Genomic DNA, 18,032 nt, shown 5'->3' on the forward strand with positions numbered 1-18,032 from the left:
GCAAAACCTCTTCAGGCATGCCATCTGCACAAGGCACCAGGATGCTACATGATGCTTTTTCCAAGCCACAGCTGCTGACTTCAAGCCCACTTGTTTCAAAGACCCTGGCACAGCTCACTCATACCTCCATGATTAGGCACAGTCTAGCCACCCTTTTGGCTTTGTGGAGGCAACCAGAATCAGCACTGCCAACTCCTAATGCACCCAAGATGGGTGCTCCTGACCCAGTTTCATTACAAGCACAGAATCCTGTCATCTCAGCACTGTCTTGTCCCAGCAGCAGCAATGTGCAGCAGCAGTGGAGCAGAGCAAGTAGCTGTCAGCCTGGGTTATTTTTACATCATTTGTTCCACCTTGTGTATTTAGGTGCATCTCCAAGTCCCTACATCAGAGGAAGGCCACCGTGGCAAGTCTTACTCAGACTAGGAGCTTTAGAAGATCCTCCCTTGCTGACTCAGGGGAACAAAGTTAGCAGCAGCTCATGCAGCAGATGCCATGTCAGAGCTGCTGGATCTGAGCAATGAAAATGGGCTCTTGCTCTGGTAAAATGGCTTTAATGGGATTTTCCAGCCAGCAAACATGCTTTGAGGGACACACCCAGGACCTTCAGCCATCAGCAACATGTCTGCATGCAGAAGGCTCTTGGCCAGCCAGACGGGGAGGGGCATTTAAACACAAGTTTCTTGCCTGCCATCTTTTATAGCCTGCTATTTCTCTCCTGGGTTGCTAAGGATGCCCCAGAGCACATCCCTCTGGGATGTCCCAGATGCAGCAGAGGCACAGTCAGTAATAGCCCATCACCGGGAAACCATAGCTTTAGGAAACCTGTGCCAGAGAACTCCAGCTGAACCCCAGCAGCTGGAGGGGTTTTCATTTCCACTTCTCCAAGGCTGGTATTTCAAGGTGGTTTTATTTCTTTTTAATCAATGCACATGGCCAGCTCTGGAGGGGGCTGAACCAAGAGAAGGAGGCAGTGCAGCCACTGTTTCTGTACAAAGTATTTCCACATGCAAGTGAAATGGGGCTCAACTCACTCGGTGCGTGTTTTGCAGTGCAGTTACGGGCTATCGTTCCGCCTTCACAAAGCTGTTATTTATTTACTTAAAGACTTGCATTCCATGGAAAAAGATGCCCCAAGATAGCATGGTGTTTCTAAAATTAAACCCAGCTGCATGGAGTGGTGAGCAAGCGAGTACTCCTGTTCTCCCAACAGCAGCAGGAACAGGGTTCCCCCATGTCCCGGCCTCCCCCACCCTCGCTGAGCAGCAGGAGAGCCTGGCAAAATGCCTCCCGTGTCCTCAGCCATGAGGGAGGCACCTCTCTGGGAAGGCAGACCAAGTGCTTTACTCAACAGCAGGAGTGCCCTGCAGGGGACCAGGATTTAAGGACAGTGATGGCCCTTCCTGCCCCAGCAGCTCTGCAGCAGACAGACACCCAGCAACAGGACAGCAGACATCTCACCGTGTGCCTGACACAGGTTTGAGTGTGGCCAGAAGTCCTTTAACAGAATTTGTGAGGAAGGCTGCATTCATGAGGCTCATCTCCCACCTAACCTAGACAACATTTTCATCTAGTTTATGTGTCGCTGATAGCATCCTGCTCACAGTAAATTAGCCCTTGCTGTTGTAACCCAAGTTAAGAAACCTGTTCTCACAGAAGCCATTTATAGAAGGGAAGGGAAAAACCCTAATATTCCTCCAACCTCTCATGGCACCAGCAAGAAATCCCTGCCAGACACTCTCAGCACCTGTTTCCCTGTCCACATGAGCACAGGGGCTGCCTCTACATCCACAAGTGGCTCTGCTCAGAAATGAGCACACCAGCTCATCAGAGCAGCTGTGCCAGAGCTCTGCTCAGGGGCTTTACCATGGCCTGCATTTAGCCTCATCCCTCAGACAAAATGTCTCCTCACACACACAGCTGAAGCTTTCCAAAGGACAGGTTGGGCACTGGTGGAGCCCCCTGCACCCATCAGGGCTGGGAGTGCCTTGGAGGATCTGCGGAAGCAAAGCTCCACCAAGGGCAGAAGTGGCTCTGCAAGGACCATGGGAAGGAGAGTGAAGTACAATTCCAGACCTTGCTTCTCTGCACCAGAAGGTTCACACAAATGTGGGACAAGAAAAGCTGGCAAAGAAGTCTGAGCCAGTCCCAGAATGAACAGGAAAATAAATAAGAATGATGGCTGATGGGAATGGCTGAGCAACAGGAAAAATGGTGAAAACAGTGGCAAGGTCACAGTGCCCATGCAGCTGCTGCCTCTAGGCTCATGTGCTAGCTCTTCCAGGGCCCCAGGACCGTGTCCTATCCTGAGTACAGGCATGAGCAAAGAGACAGTCCCTGGCATCACATGAAGCTTGTTTCAATCCAGGCAGAAAGGACAGCCCCACCACTACTGGCCTGGACTGTGATCCAAGAGAATGTGACCACATGTATGTGGGCCAGACCAACATGTCATGCTTGGTAAATCACTCAAATTATTGTTTGCAGATGGGGACACTAACCTGGTACATTGATCTGTGCACTCTACAGTGAGCACCTGGAGATAGATTTGCAAGCCTGAATACTTCTCATGCCTGATGTGCAATTGGAGAAAATGATGTTTGTTACCAGATTGACAAGTCTGTTTTTAGCAGATGGGCTTTTGTCCCTTGATTTCTCCTACATATTAGAGGAAGATTTCACCCTGCTGCCTCCCAAGGCAAAAGCTACACATATGTTGGTGACAGCCCAGACCCTTTTCTAAAGAGAGTGAGAGCTGCAGACCCTCAGGGTTCATTGCAGAGCTGAGGGAAAGGGGAAGGAGGAATGAGAAGTGAGCTAGCTACCAGAGAAGATCTCAGGAAAGAGCCTGTCTCCCATCAAAGCTCAGTTATTTCTGTGACTATGCCCATTTTCCCATAATTACACTGGTTCTGCTCTACACAGCACTAAGTTCAGGTCTACTGATCCCTGTCCAAACTCCTGCTGCCTTCTTGTTTGTATTAGGGCGCCAGCACGGGTTAAAAATTAGAGAGTAAGATTGCCTCAGTATCTGATTTTCCCCCTTTCTTCCTTCCATCTTGATTTGGGATGTTCTGGTCAGCATCCCCCAGGGAGAGGATTAATCAGGAACAGATGGAGAGCTGGCAGCTGCCTGACAAGGACAAGACCAGAGCTGTGGGACAAGCTGCAATTTAGAATCTCTTGCTTTGACCCTAGTACAAGTCCAAGACATGCTTGCTGATGCACCCCATCACTGACACTCCAGGAGTTGGCACAAGATCAGCACCCCCAAGACCGCAGCTAGCTCTGGTCCCAATGTCACATTGCCTCAGTGCTGGAGATGATTCTGTGGTGAAGGGCTGCCCATCCCTGTGACTCCAGAGGCAGCTCCTGCTCTCCAGCTGCAGAAAAGGCTTCCTCTCCACTTACAGAGAAGCTCTCATTTCAGGGACCAGAGCAAGCGAAGGTGTTACTGCCATTCCAAAAGGGCAACACAACATCTTGAACATTTGGCTCCTCGATGAACATTTGGTCCAGCTGCACCACGAGGAGGACAATGGGAAGGTAGGACACAGCACTCGATCTGCCTGGCAACTCCTGCCCCATGCAAAGCCAAGCTGAGTGCAGAGCAACAGCGTTTGTGCCGGGGTCTGTCCTCTGCCAGGAGCTTCACCTGGAGACTGAGGTGCCCAAGCTCCTGCAGCTGATAATACCACAGAGAAAGGGCAGCAGATCCTCCCAAGGTGGGCAAGCAAAGGGTCGTGGCATCAGAAAGGAATTGTGAGGGTAAAAAAAGAGAGATGTGAACAGGGCTCGGATATTGAAGGAAATCAGGAGCAGAAGCAAGGGGTACTTTATAGCAGAATGGGGCATGGCTCTGAAGAGTTTTCTGCTTGGGAGCCCAAAAGGAAAGAAAACACTGGATTGGACAATCCTGGAGAAAATCTGCACTTTGGGGTTACCCAGCTTCTTCTAAACTTGTTCAGCAGCAAAAACACAGTGTGTGTAAGCCATAGAAATTCTTGCCCAGTCACACCACCTTACTGTGAGTCCATGAGTAGGCGAGTACTGGGCTGATTCAGGCTTCTGTCCCTGAAAACACCTCATGACTGTGCAGGAGCTAAGATAACAGTTACCATTGCCCCCAGATGCTGTCACACCATGACAGCACTCAGCCAGGCAGAGCCTGATCACTGGAATATCCAGTGAGACACTGCAGAACACCATTTCTTACCTCTCAAATGCAGGAACCATCCAACCTTGTTGGGGGGGGGAATGCATCTTTGTTCTTTTACAGAACTACCGTCTTCTACAACCAAATGAAAAATAGCTTAAGAATAAGCAGATGAACATTAATTTTCCTCCTATTTTGTTTGTTTCCTTCTGTAGGCAACAGAGCATGCACAAGTTTTTGATTGCTTTTTTGCATTCCTCAGCCACTGTGCACAAAGCACCTTCTGATACCTTTACAGACCACTGGCCTTCCAGCAACCACCACTGGCAAAACAGTGGCAGAGTTTGACAATCAGAGCATGAGCTATGGATTCACCAGATTCAAGGCAAGTTCTTGGTAGTCTCTCATGGGGCGTCTAGGCCAATTCTTACATCACTCGTGATATTTTAGGGGATGATAAAACATGAGCTTTGCCATGCAGACCTACTGGTAAGGGAGAGTCTTTACTTAAACAAACAGATGGATAATAAGTATTTATCAGATTTTTTGAGACAATCACAGTTCTCACCCCTTCCCACCAATCTTTTAAAACCTCTAAAAAGAACATGAAGAGACAGAAGCCCTTCTCCCTTCTCTCTGCAGGGACAGGCAGCAACATCACACAGTGTCCAACACACCCACCGTCCTGTCTGCCCCAAAGGAAGGGGCGTCCAGGGCTGATGTCAGCCCTGATCCCCAGGTCCCTGCAGCCTCTGTGTGGCTGTTGTGCTTTCCTTCATTATCAGCTGACTCAGTCCTTGCTGGAATTGCTCTGAATAGCCCTTCCACGAAGGGTATGGTAAAGGTCCTGCTATAACATGACAGATCCGACCACTACTGGTCATAAACGCTTCTGGCAAACAAAAGCCTTTTTCCACATCTCACAGCCATAAATTATCAGTCTTTTCCCACATCACAGAATATTCTGAGTTGGAAGGGACCCACAAGAATCATAAAGTCCAACTCCTACATGAATGGTCCATACCACAATTGAATTGAACCCACAACCTTGCTGGTTTTAGCACCATACTCTGACCAACTGAGCTTATCTTCCCCTTTCCATTTCCTGATTCTTTTTTTGAATTAATGCAATTAGAGATGTGTTTTTCCATGAGCACTCGAGAAATTGGCTCAACACAATTGCGTCCCACATCTAAAACAAGGTGGGCAAAGAACAATTCCTGGATTCCCATGTTAACCTATTCACAGCATTCCAGACCCTTCTGGACCCCTGGGGTTCAATGCTGTCACATGGTAGCAAAAATGCAGCAGCTCACTCAAAGCAAGCCCCCACCTCACTGCTGAGTCTGGCATGGGGAAAATTAGGGAAAAAATGGCAAAAAAATCAAAAGGGAGAGAAAAAAAAAGGCAGAAGAGATTTAAAAACAGAAGAGGGGTAAAGACAAAAAGGGAAAAAGGACCTTACCTCCTGGTGAGCCTAAGCAAAGTTAGAGATAAATAGCAACTATGCCTCAGAGAAAACAGCAAGAAGCCCATTAACTACAGGAATATCAAACAAACAAACTCTATCTCAATAATGTTGAAAACCAAAACTTCTGGCCTTTGAGAGGGGGGAAAAACTCCCAAACTTTAATTATTTTATTTCCTAGTGGTACAAATCCAGGGCCAAGCAGATTTCTCCCAGAAACCTCCATGTCCACTATAGCAGAGATAAAAGTCAGCTTTGTTTAAGCAGAAGCCAAAAGTTATAGAAAGAGAAAACTGAAAAATTACAGATTCAGCCCTTCCCAGCAAGAGCAGAGAGCTCCCCTTACACTCCTCTTCACTCCCAGTCATTCAGGGCAGCTAAACTCCAGTCCTAGATTTTCTCAGACAAAGCCATAAGGCACTTACCTTGCTTTGTGCAGTGATGACAAGGACAGGGAAGTCCATAATCATGGGAAAGATATCAACCAGGAAGACGGAAGGAGGCTTCTGTGATGGACCCATGCTGCAGGGCAGAAGACCAGCTCCTCACTGTGTGCTCCAACCCCAAAGAAAATATTAAAGTCTTCTTACAATCCAGGCAGGATCTCTGCCTTGTTCACTGCAAATAATTCAAATGCCACTGGGTTTCACCTCTAATAAGAAAAAAAGCAATGGTTTGACTTCCTCAACCAAACCCCAGCTGCCAAGGGTAGAGCATTCAGGGAGGCCTCTGCATTTTCATCCTGCCTCTACCACTCACATGATACAGGTATTTCAGAAACATCCCTTTGCCTCTGCCCTTGCATTTGTACAACAAGAACCTAAAAGTCAGAATTTTAGCAAAGCACGAACCAAATGGATCAAAACAGAGAAACTGAAAGCCTAACTACTAGAAGCCAACTACCCCCCCACAAAGCACTCTCATTTGCTGCTTGTTGATCCTCAGGCTGTGCAAGCAATTACACCCTGATTGCTTTTGCTGATTTCCACACTTCTTCCCACCTGAGAGCCAGATCCAATGGCTGGGGCTTTGTCTGGGGTCCCTGAGAACTTCAGTGCTGCAGGAATGTGCTGCACAGCCAGCAAGGCTCCCACTGGAAGCTAGGCATGATCTCAGGAACTCAAGATTAAAGCATTGCCCTTTGATGGGTTGCAGATAAGCATTAAATGTTGTGGATCATGCTTCAGGATCATTTTGTCAGTGTGTTCTTTCCATTAACAGAAATGGAGAAATCTCTGCATGAACGGAACAGCTGTTTCACACATTGCCTCTATGTTGAGGACAAGGTTCTGCCCCTGAACTCTAAGGAATTCCTCAGCACACCCTTCAATTCAGCCACAAATTAGCCCTAACCCTTGTGTGCATCTTGCTCACCTGGCTGTTCTGTGTCTAACTTCACTCCCCACCCTGCCTTTCTGAAGCCTTCACTGCTGATGTTGCCTTTTCTGCTTTCTTTTCAGCTGGCCTCATTTAACTCCTTCCTTGGCAGCAAGGCTCTCCTGCCCATTCCTTCTCCGAGTTGACGCTCTTGCTGTTGGGATGTTGCTTAGTTACATAAGTGAGCTCAGGGTCAGTGCTGCTGCCCTGCACTCCCTTCTTGTTTGGAACAGTCATATCCAGCCATGGATTACAAACTCCTAGACATCAGGACCACCTTACTTTCTTCTTTTTCTTTAAGTGAACTCCTGTGTACCATACATAGTTCTGAAATAAGAACAAGAGAGCTTTTAAAAGGGACCTTTGGTTATAGTAACCTGCTGGCTCTTTAATGAGCTCTTCACCATTGCACAGCATGGGGAGAATGTGCTTGTGTTCCACCGTGTTGCTTGTGCCCCCAGAACAACCTGTGGAGTTTCTCACCAGCTCTGCAGTGACAGTGTCACCTAAAGAGCTGAACACTCTTGACCAAAAACCCAGAGCTTAACAAAAAACTGCACCCAGACTCTGACTCACCTATCGGACTTTGCGGCAAAATGCACAGAAAATGAAACTACCAAGAAATGTACAGACACACAGTGGGGGCAATATATCTTTAATTTTTTTTGCTTTTGTTTTTTAGTATTACAGTATATTCTTATAAAAAGATACAGATAAAAAGGACACTACAGGATTTTTACATTTAATTCACCTATAGTCTTAAACTGACTAAGAAATGAGGATAGGCCAAGGCATTACAGCAGCACACAACCTCCCACTTCAGTAAGCAGCACTGTACTTTCTAGCTTGGCAGGCAGGGCCACCTCCCAAAGTGGCCTGCGAGTTTCAAGCTGAGCAGGCTTGCAGGGGAGCAGAACAGCTGCAGGTGGGGATGACTTGGAAGGGAGGTGTTGAGCACAGAGTGGCTCAGGTACCGAATATTCCCTCAAAACTCTAAAAACTGCAAAGAGCTTTAAACAGCCTGTTTGTATGCAAGCAGGAAGGGGGCAAATGGCTCATCAGAGAGGCTTTTCTAGATCACTTGGCTCAAAGCTCCTAGTGGGGGAGGCTGAAAGGACCATGCCCTACATGAGCTGTGGTAGAATATCTTACAAACCTGCCTAAAGGAGAGTTTTAGTCCAGATCTTACTTTTAATTATGCTGATGTAAAACCAGAGAAACATGAACCAGTTACTGTGGATCAATTCTACATTACTACCCATAACAGAAGACTCTGGTTTGGAACCATCCAGACTCTTTCATTAAGTGAGTTTCCAAAACACCAAACTAGACTAGCATCCTTCTCATCAGGCACAGTGAGCAAATCTGGCCAGCTTCAGAGAATACTGGTCATCACAACTACTACTTAGATTAGTAGATAGCTTTTTACTGCATTATGTAAATAAATATATAAATTCTGTATTTTCAGTTGGCCAAATTGTGTTATCCAGGTTGGCCCCTTCTACCTTTATAAGAGAACCAAGGATGGCCAATGGAGACTTCCTCTTTGCATGGCAGGCAATCAGAAACTTCCTGTGTCAAGCACAGAAGCCAAGGAGCCATGGCCAAACACCTTCTGACTGCCAGAGACTCCATGGGTTACAAACCAATCAGTAGAAAGATTTTGCTTACCTGAGGTAACCTGGGGAGGTGGGCTGGAGGAGGAAAGAGGTAAAGTAGATGAAATCATTCTTTGGCCATAAAGAGAGGGAGGAATATTAGCTCTGAGGAAGGAGAACTGTCCCAGTCTTTCTCACTAGGTGTGTTAAATCTGGTGAGAAGTTACAGGGCATGAACCACTTCTGGCCATCTAGCCAAGCTTCTCTGGAATCATGGACCAAATTTGTGTGGAAGGGTGAAGTTTGGGTGTGCAACTATGCACCTTAACTCTTTTCAATCTTCCCACCATGACACATGTTAAAAAAAAAACATCTTTTGTAGAAAGTGGTCTAAAATACCCAGTCTCCATCACATCACCACAAGCTTCAAAATTAGAGCTTTCCAGGAACCAGGATCACCAGGGGCAGAGGAATTATGACAAAAGGCAAAGGGTTTTTTTTCCTCCCTCCCTTCCCAAACCAAGACTGCTCACCTGCATCCCCTGGCCTGGCTCAGCTGGCACAGGAGCCAAGCCAGCTCTCCAGCTGGTGTAATGCCCTGGCACGGTCTCAATAGTCTTTGCTGTAATGCAGCGTATACATACATACAAACATAGCAAACTAAAATAAGGCAAAATAAATAGAGGTGTCAGATTTACAGGTTCCCCTTAGAGATTCCTAAAACTTTTTTTTTTTTTTTAAATCATTTAACCCCCAAACAAACAGACAAACAAAACCCAAAACAACCAACCTAGAAACAAAACTGCATATATCATGTACATCATCTACTGTACAACGGATCTCATTTCCCCTCATGGAAACTCCTGACACAAGCTTCTCCCATGCAACCCAGCTCAAAGTGTGATCTTTCCTAAAGAAAAGGAAAGATTTAGCTAGTGGGGCTGCTCATTATGGAAACACCTGCCCCACAGTCTCCCACCAGGATCCTTTGCAATTCCTTTCCCTTCCTCAGACATTGTGAACACATTACAGAAATGCTTCTGAAGTACATCCAGGTTTTTTCCCTAGTGAGGAAGTCCCTAGGCCCTGAACACTAGTCCAACTTCTGCTCTCGTAGGGAACTGGTGCCTGGACAATGGCTGTGCTACAGAGCATGGAAGAGTCTTGCTCCTTGAAGTCACTTTACCTTGTAGCATTTCTAGAGACACAACAGACTGAGAAGAGTGACTCGGTTCAAAGCAAGTGGAAGGGGGAGGGAGTCTTCTTCAGTCTTTTCTGGGCTCATTCTCATGCAACCTGCACAGCAACAGTGAAGACACGCAGAGGTGAGTGAGCACTAGACCTCTAGGGATAAATTCTGGAGAGTTCGGAAGTAGCTCTTCTAGGTGTGAGGAACTTCATAATAAAGTCAGCAACTACTGTATTTCTGCAGGAAGCAGAACAAGCCCTCAATTATACCTTTTTTTCTCGCATCTCCTTCTTCTCCACTTATTTCCAACCACAGAGTGACTTCTCTTAAAATGCTGGTTCTGTGCACAGGTGCAAGGACAACAGCAGACCCTAGCTCTTCTCCAGCTTCTTCAGTGATGTTAGACCTCAGACCTCTTCTCAAACCTACCCAGGAATAAGATTTTCCTTTCTCTTTCAGCACCTGGCAACTCAACTAGAACTGCTGAAGAAGAGAGCATTATATGAGAGATGAGAAACATGGAGAGAGATGAGAAACATGGACAAACTTCAGCAAGAATCTGATGCCCTACAGCAGAGCCAATTTTTTCCTTATCTTCTGTGTAGGTAATCTCATCTCATACTGATAATTTAATGGGCCATCTGCTTGTCACCACTTGCATGAAAACACTGCTTGCCTCAGTGTGAAACTGAGCTTTTCGTAAACCTTCTTCATGAACTTTCACCATGGAGTCAAGAGCCTGGGGGACTGTCCAGCACACTGAACAAAACTTTTGGCCACCATCGCTGATTCAAAATGGGGAGCCTGGGGCACTGGAGTGCTGAGAAAGTTGACTGCATTGAATCAGGGCATGACTCTGAATTTCTGTCCATGCCCTTAAGGATCCCACAGCTGACTTACAGGAGTTGCACAATCTCTCATTATTAATGTATGAGTTAAAGAGGTGGCAAAACTATAGCAGCTTTCTTTGACTCCCAGTGTGGCTGGAGCATTGTTGCGTACCATCATGCACGACCTCTTTAAAAAATCAGGGCTGAACTGTGTACACAAAGGGACAGAGGATTTATCACTCTCTCTGCTTTTGCTACATTTGTGCCTGGCAAAGTGACTTCAGTTTCAGACAGCACAGCACAAACCTGGTTTGACAAATACCGGGGCAGGGGAAATGCTGTATTTGTATTCAAAGGGTTTGCCCTGAGGTGTTTCTTCTCTGGCAGCTGCCACGCTGACAGTCTGCCTTATCAAACAAGTACCTGGGGAGCAGGCAAGCAGCTGTACTTGCACATCATCTTGCACTAGGACTGACCTTGGCACTACACGTGAAGTTCTGGGTGAGTCCTAAACCCAGGGAGAACAAAGAGGGAGGAAAAATACCCTACAATGTTCTAATGCCTAAAAGCATAATCTTTGGAATTCAGGGATTATTCAAATCTAAACTCAACTGTATACCAATTTGGCACATATCACCACCTCTCATATGGCTTACATGGCATAGGTTACACGGCATGCTTTAAAACAAGACAAACAAAAGGGCTGGGATATATAGCAAGTCTACTTCAGGGAGCAGCAAGGAGCTTGTTAATATAATTTACAAGAGACATTTCTAAAAATCCATTTGTAATTTAAAATAAAAATGCTTAAAAAAGTGAGATTTTTTTTCTTAAACTTTCAAAAACCTTTATGAAATAGTCTTTCTTCTACAAGGTGCTTGTGTCCACTGCAATAGGCATTGCTGTTAATAGCTAATCCCAGAAGGGGAGTGGGATAGTAAGGGAGGAGAATGCACCCAGCTCTTGTAAGATACCAGCTCTTTACGATGAGTATTATACAGAGGCGCGGCAGTCTGGAATGTCCTAAATAGGGAAATTCTGGGGTGGGAGACTCAAAATCCAGTAAACAATGAAACATCAGAGTTTAACAATTCTGACTTTTTTGCTTCTCTTCTCTCTTTTTTGCTTTTAATAGTTTACATAATTATTTAACTCTCAAAGTGTTCAGAAAACCACCACAGTTTTCTTCTCCAACATTGTAGTGTGTAATACTGATCAGGCAGCGTGCATTGCAGAGGAAGTTCTGTTCTGCAGACTCAGCGCAGAGCCTGAGGTTAAGTGACATTCAGAGAAAAATCAAACCAAATGATTAAACTTCCCTGGGATTCCTTGACATTTGTGCTATCAACTAATGCAGCAATTTGTAGACGTTAGGTCCCTCTTCTCAAATGTTCTCTCTTTTCCTCCTGTCTAGGAGGAAGAATCCATCACCATTTTTTCTTTTCCTCTTTTCCATCCCCAGGGAAGATAATAAAAAAAGACAAGTTTGAAAAAAAAAGGTGAAAAAAAAGGCCATGACAGCCCACACAATCCAATTCCCTTCCTAGAATCATGAAGACACACAGAATTCGAGCCTCTTCTTGGGTACTTTGCTTTTCCGCTTATATATTTAATTCATGTAACTTAACTACAAATGTATTTGTTTCTTCTGAATTAAGTCAACTCCAAAGCCTGACTGGCTTACACAATTCTGTGTCCTCCTCAAAAAATTCTCAATTTTAATTATGGAGCTCTCCCTTGGTTCATCCCAAGTGATTTCTTCAAAATGAAAAAGTCGGTGTGCTCCAAGGCTCTCCTTTACACCATTCATACCTTTCTGAGTGACGTGGTTCCCCTCAGCAGTAGTGGAGTGTGTACAGTGGTGGCCAGGCTGTTAGACAGAAAGACCAGTTCATGCCAACAACAATCACAGCTAGCATCAAGTGGAAAAGAAATCTCACTTCTGGCAGGCAGTGAACCTATTCACTGTTTGCTAGTGGAGACCTGTGTAGGATACTAGGGAGCTCCCAATTTCCAATCTTGCACAAAAAGATAAGAAATTTTCCACTGATTCTCTGCCAGCCTCCAGCAATGACAGCAGACTCTACAGTCATCTACTTGTAATCCCAACCTGGCAGTGGCTTAGTTTTCTAAATGAAAGCCAGAGTTTCTTTCCAAGAAGATCCATTTCATAACCTGGAGACTCAACCACCAAGAAATTCCAGAAAACTCATTCTAGCAAAGCAGAATCCAAAAGACTTTTGCAAATTATTGTACGTTGATCCTGATTCTTGATTTTCATTTTGTTACAGAAACTGAAGACTTCTTTCTAAGCTTCACTTGCTTTGGACAGTGTAGGCCACACAAAAATACCATACAGGACATGAGCTAAAATGCCTTTTTCAGGTGCTAATCAATGGCTTATAAAATCCAGTTCTAGAAGGGAATTGGAAAACTTGACAACCACATCTCAACAAATCCCTGAAGGCCAGTCTAGATCCTGAAGAAGTGATAGTTGTTTACAGAGTTGGTCTGAAATTAGTCTTCCTTGTTATCAGCAAGATGGAGATCATGACTAGTTTTTACTTTGGCACACAGAAAATTATCTTGTTCCAGCTGTGAGGCTGTCTGCAAGGCCCAAGTACTTTCTGTCATCACCATGAGACCTTTGATGACACAACAAACTCCCAGAAGCAGATCTGTCAGCTCTGCATGACCCTGTCACAGGCTCTGCTGGATCCACAGAGGCACTTTTATAATGATTCAAATTAGGAGCACAGAAGACGGGTGAGAGGAAAGCTGATCATGGAAAGGTAATGTCTCTAGCTACAGACCAAAGCCTTCGGGGCAGCTGTCAGCCAGGTGCCATCATACACATTCATCTTCCTTGCTTTGCACTTTTTCAACACCTTCTTTTGGTTGATTATTTCTCTTCCTCTTGTAGTTAATAATTTAGCTTTGTCACCACCCGCTCACGGCTTGTCTCTAAGCCTTGGTTCCCCGAACGCTTGCGGTTACGCTTGAGCTTGGATAAGTCTTTGTCAAAGACTTCACCCGACCTTAATGCTGACACCAGGTCATCAAACTCCCCACTCTCTTCAGAGATGCTTCCAGCTTTTGCTTTCTTTTGTCGCCTCTCTTTCTCCCTCTGTTCTTTTAGCTGTGGAGAAGGACACAGAGTTTTAGGATTAGCTAATCAAGATGCCAGATCACTAGGTACACTGCCAAGAAGTAGCTAAAATGCATCAGCACAGATTAGGGGAAAAAAAGAGTAGGAGCTTATCCACAAGGCCATCACCTGTGCCAAGAGCAACAAGAGGCCATGCTGGGCTTCTCTTCTACACAGGCGAGGAGAAAGCAGGAGAAATGAGGAATGAGTAGCAGCATCTGCCTCACAAAGCACAACTGGCCTGCAGCAAGAGGACACACAGGATCTCTCCATGCTGCTGCTGTTTTCCACTAATTTTACAGCAGGACAGTGCCAGCTCAGCTCTCACTTTCCACTGCTCAGCTCCAGAATCAGTAGCACTAGCAAGGGATGGTGGTGGCTATCGGGAAGCAGGTCACTCACTCTGTAAATGCTAGCCCCACATTGCAGGAAGACTCTTTCCATAAGGCCTCCCTCATGGCATATGAGGCCTATGAAACCATCCCACAGTGCTTTAACAGTGGGCCCTGAACGTTCCAGGCTGGCTAAGAGGAAACTTTAGCCTATGTCCTGGCATTTTATCCCTGCATCCAACAGTAAGGCTGCTGGAATCCCGGTGTTTTACCTCTCTCCTCTTCTGAAAGGCAAAACCCACTGCTTTTGGCTCAGCAAACATTTGAATCAGCAACCCCCCGCAGCACGGCCTGGGGCCATGGCAGCAGCAAGGGCTAAGGTGGCAGCAGGGGGGAAGGAGGCAAGGGACTGCGTTCTCAGGCAGCACAGAGGCTGGGGTTAGAGGGGGAGGCTGGTTCACACGAACCCCTGGGGACACACACGTCTGTGTCCCAGCAGCAAAACCCACAGAAAGCTCTCCCTGCCACGTCAAGGCCAGACACGGCCCCAGTAATGAATGAAGGCATTAAGGCTGGCCAGAGACAAATACTGCCAGTGTGAGGGCTGCAGCTGGTGCCAGGGCATTTGCTGTGTCACTGTGCACTGCCAGATGACAGGCACACAGCAGATGATGATGGAGTCTGACTGGAAGCTGACCAGCTTGGCAGGACTGAAGTAAATCTGGCTTCTCGCTTGCTGCCCAAAAGCAGGATAGTCTGGCATGGGGTGGTGGCAACCCCATCCTGCAAAGTGCCAGGGCAAAAATGCCTGGGCTAGATTTGATATCTGAATCCAAAAGGAGGTAATTTGGGAGTCAAACAGTACATCCTCGAGATCTGACTAAACACACAGCAGGGAAAATCTCATCTATAAGAACAGAATGATGCCAAAGAGAGGTGTCAGGAAGAAGAACATAAAACAGTGACAGGACATAAACATAAAACAGTGAGTACTGGAATTTCTCTCAAGGAATAAAAAGGTGAGGAAAGGAAACATCTTCCTGTGCCCAGATCCTCACCATGGCCTCCATGCGTGCCCTGCGCTCCTCTTCTTCCTTTTTCTTCCTCATATTCTCCAGATCTTGCTTGGCCTCTGCAAATGACTGTAAGAAAGTGTCGAAGATGCCAAAAAATTCATCTGGCTGCATCTTGCCCTCGGTCTCTCCAAAATGCTTCAGTGCCTTGGCATACTGTCAAGGGGCAGAAAACACAAGAGCCATAATTAGGGAGGCAGTTTGGTGAAGACAGCAAGGATAGCTTATGAGTAACCACACCAAGTAATTCAATACCCTCTAGGCATTCATGTGGCAAGAGTAGAAACTACCCCCAGCAACAGAAGTGCTTCTCCTTAAGGCAGGTGCCTCCATCCCTGAAGAGTCTCCTGGATATCCTTTGGGCAACAAGCAGCAAGTGCTGGGGAGCACTAACTGTCCACTGATACAAAAAGTGATCTTTAGTTCCTGAGAGCAATGGAGTAATTTCAGAGGATGACATTGTGGCCACATCTTGGCTGCAGCTGCAGGACGGCCAGGGCATTGAAGACAGTGAGCTAGCTGGGGAAACAAGTAGTTTTTGTCCATACTCTTCCCTTCCATCTTCCCTTCAAATACACTTTTAAAATGCCTGGAGGTAAAAGTTCTTTGCAATAAAGCTACAGTCTCTCCTCTCAGAAATGTCCTGCCATGTCATCCATCTCTCTGGAATCCTCTGAGTCAGGGTGTTACCCGGGAGAGAGGAGACTATAGACAGACAAGGCATGAAAGAGGGGCAAGGAAAACATCCAGGGCTCCCAGGCAGACTTAAAAGAGAGAGAATACATCACAAGTGGTTTTTATTTTAAAAGGCAAATGTTGAGGCTGCAGGACACATATGGAGGCAGCCAACTGGCAGGACTTCAGTCACAGGGCAGTCCTGATGGGGATATGGTAAATTCACAGCAACCCCTGGCTCTTGGACATCAGTCCTGCAGTAGTTGTACTCTCTCCTTTGCACTCTCACACTCCCAAGCAGGTCTCACTGCTCACCAAAATGCACTCAAATGCAAGCACATACAGTCTGTTAGCAGCACATACACACGGACAGTAAGTGCTGTGTAAGGACACACATCCATCCACTGCCCAGTCACCCTCCCTCACACTCCTCAGCGCTGCAGCAGGCAGCCCCCGGAACACACTCCTGACACACTGCTTTCACTTCAGCACACAACCACAGAGCAGCAGAGCATCCTTACAAACCTCAACATTTACCAAACCAGGCTATGGATTGTCCTCAAGCTCTCTGATGCATGTTTTCAGCCCATACTAACATAGCCCAGTTTCCCTTTCCTTATGTGAGTGCTCTTGCAGAATGGAAAAGACAGTAAGAACAGTTCAGGCTCTGATCCCAGCACAAAATGAGTTTGGAAGCAGGTCTTATAAACCCCTCTGGCCCTGTACCAGGTAAAGCATAAACAATGTCTCCCAGTCAAATGCAGGGGGAAGGAATCTCCAAAGAAAGCAACTTCCTTCTGGAACAGCCTGAGAGATTCAGCATCTCCCCTTCTCTGTTATCCCTGCCAGGCCCACAAAGAAGTTTGAAGCAATAGATTCTTTTTTCTTTTTTTAAAAAGGCTGTGTTCTCAGCCAGAAACAAACAAAGAAACCCAAAGAATCTTGGAAAAAAAGTGTTGGAAGAAATGCAAATTGCTTTGAGCTACCAAACATGGCAGGAGTTGAAGGAAACACCACATAGAAACAGCAACAGATTACTTCTCTGTTTAACTCCTTTTCTCTGAAGCCTCTGAAGACATACCCAAAGTATGCACACCTACACCCTCTCCCCACTCCTCTCTGTAATTTTATCTGTATATAATACACACATAGGCTTTTTGAATATTAGAGAAGTGCAGCAGTCTACAGTAACCCACACTGAACCAGCACCAGCTCTTTGGCAGAGAGCATACAGGCTGTAAATACCACAGAAGGAGATAAAGCATCTCCATATGTTCTATTTTCTCATCTTGCTTGCTTCAATGTGACAATCAGCCAGGGAAGCAGAAAAGTGCCAGAGAAAGACTTCAGCACAGGCATTGCCGCCACTGCCTGAACACACAGAGCACCTGAAGCTCATTGCTTACAGGGAATGTGCTACCTGGAATCTCTTCCCACCTAATTTGTCATTAACTCCTGTGAAAATTGAAAGTAAAGCATAAATTAGGAGCAGTGACTAGAGCTGCCAGCTAGAAGGAAGGCTTGTCCAACTGCTGCACAGCCTGAAGCCAGGGGCAGCTCACAGGAGACGGCTGTTGCACCTTGCAATGCACTCCTCCATCCTGTGTTCCTCCTGTGCTCAAAGGCAGAGTGAGAGGGCACACAGAAATGAGCTGGCTGAGTCCATGAATGTCCACAGGGATTTCCTAGTCACTGAAGGAAGCTGGAGGTTGAAAAGGCAGAGGTTCCTTGCCTGGGGCTCTTGAATCCTACATACATGGAAGTCTCCTTTAGAGGGTGGTGTTTGCAAATGTTTTGCATGAGGCCTGTCACCCAACTACTAGGACCAGCTAGTTCATGTCATGCTGGCAAGAGGGGCTTTTACCACTGCCTCCCCAAGGAGGAACAGTGTTGCTGTGCTGGAAAGTCTCAGCAGCCTGGGAGCCTTCCAGACACACTCATGAGTCCAAGGTGTTGCAGTCTCTAAGCAGCAGCAAGGAGGCTGAGAACAGCCTGTCTTTGGTGCCCTGTAACACAGAGCTTAGGAGGTCACAATCACTTACTGTAAAGCAGTGAAAGACAAAAAGCAAAAACTCTGTGAGCTGGATGACCTAAAATAACTACAAAAGGAAAAATCTGGACTTCACTGAAATAAACATTCTCCTTCTCTTTACCCTCTCTGGAAGAAAAGCTGACTGAGCAGAGGA

General features: G+C 46.2%; 1 protein-coding gene across 3 annotated transcripts in view; it reads right to left on the reverse strand.

Moving 5' to 3' along the window:
* Positions 1-9,292: 9,292 nt before the first annotated feature.
* The window catches only part of DAAM2 (dishevelled associated activator of morphogenesis 2), a 202,449-nt gene continuing 193,709 nt past the window's right edge, over positions 9,293-18,032 (reverse strand). For all 3 annotated transcript variants that reach the window (XM_005483109.4, XM_014264360.3, XM_074537224.1), the window contains 2 exons: positions 15,157-15,327; positions 9,293-13,757 (listed from right to left, as the gene is read on the reverse strand). In XM_005483109.4, coding sequence (XP_005483166.2) covers positions 13,542-13,757; positions 15,157-15,327 — 387 coding nt within the window. In that variant the 3' untranslated portion in view covers positions 9,293-13,541. The remainder of the gene's footprint in view (positions 13,758-15,156; positions 15,328-18,032) is intronic.

Source organism: Zonotrichia albicollis, chromosome 3, assembly GCF_047830755.1.
Source record: "Zonotrichia albicollis isolate bZonAlb1 chromosome 3, bZonAlb1.hap1, whole genome shotgun sequence".
In the NCBI taxonomy this organism is placed as follows: Eukaryota; Metazoa; Chordata; class Aves; order Passeriformes; family Passerellidae; genus Zonotrichia; species Zonotrichia albicollis.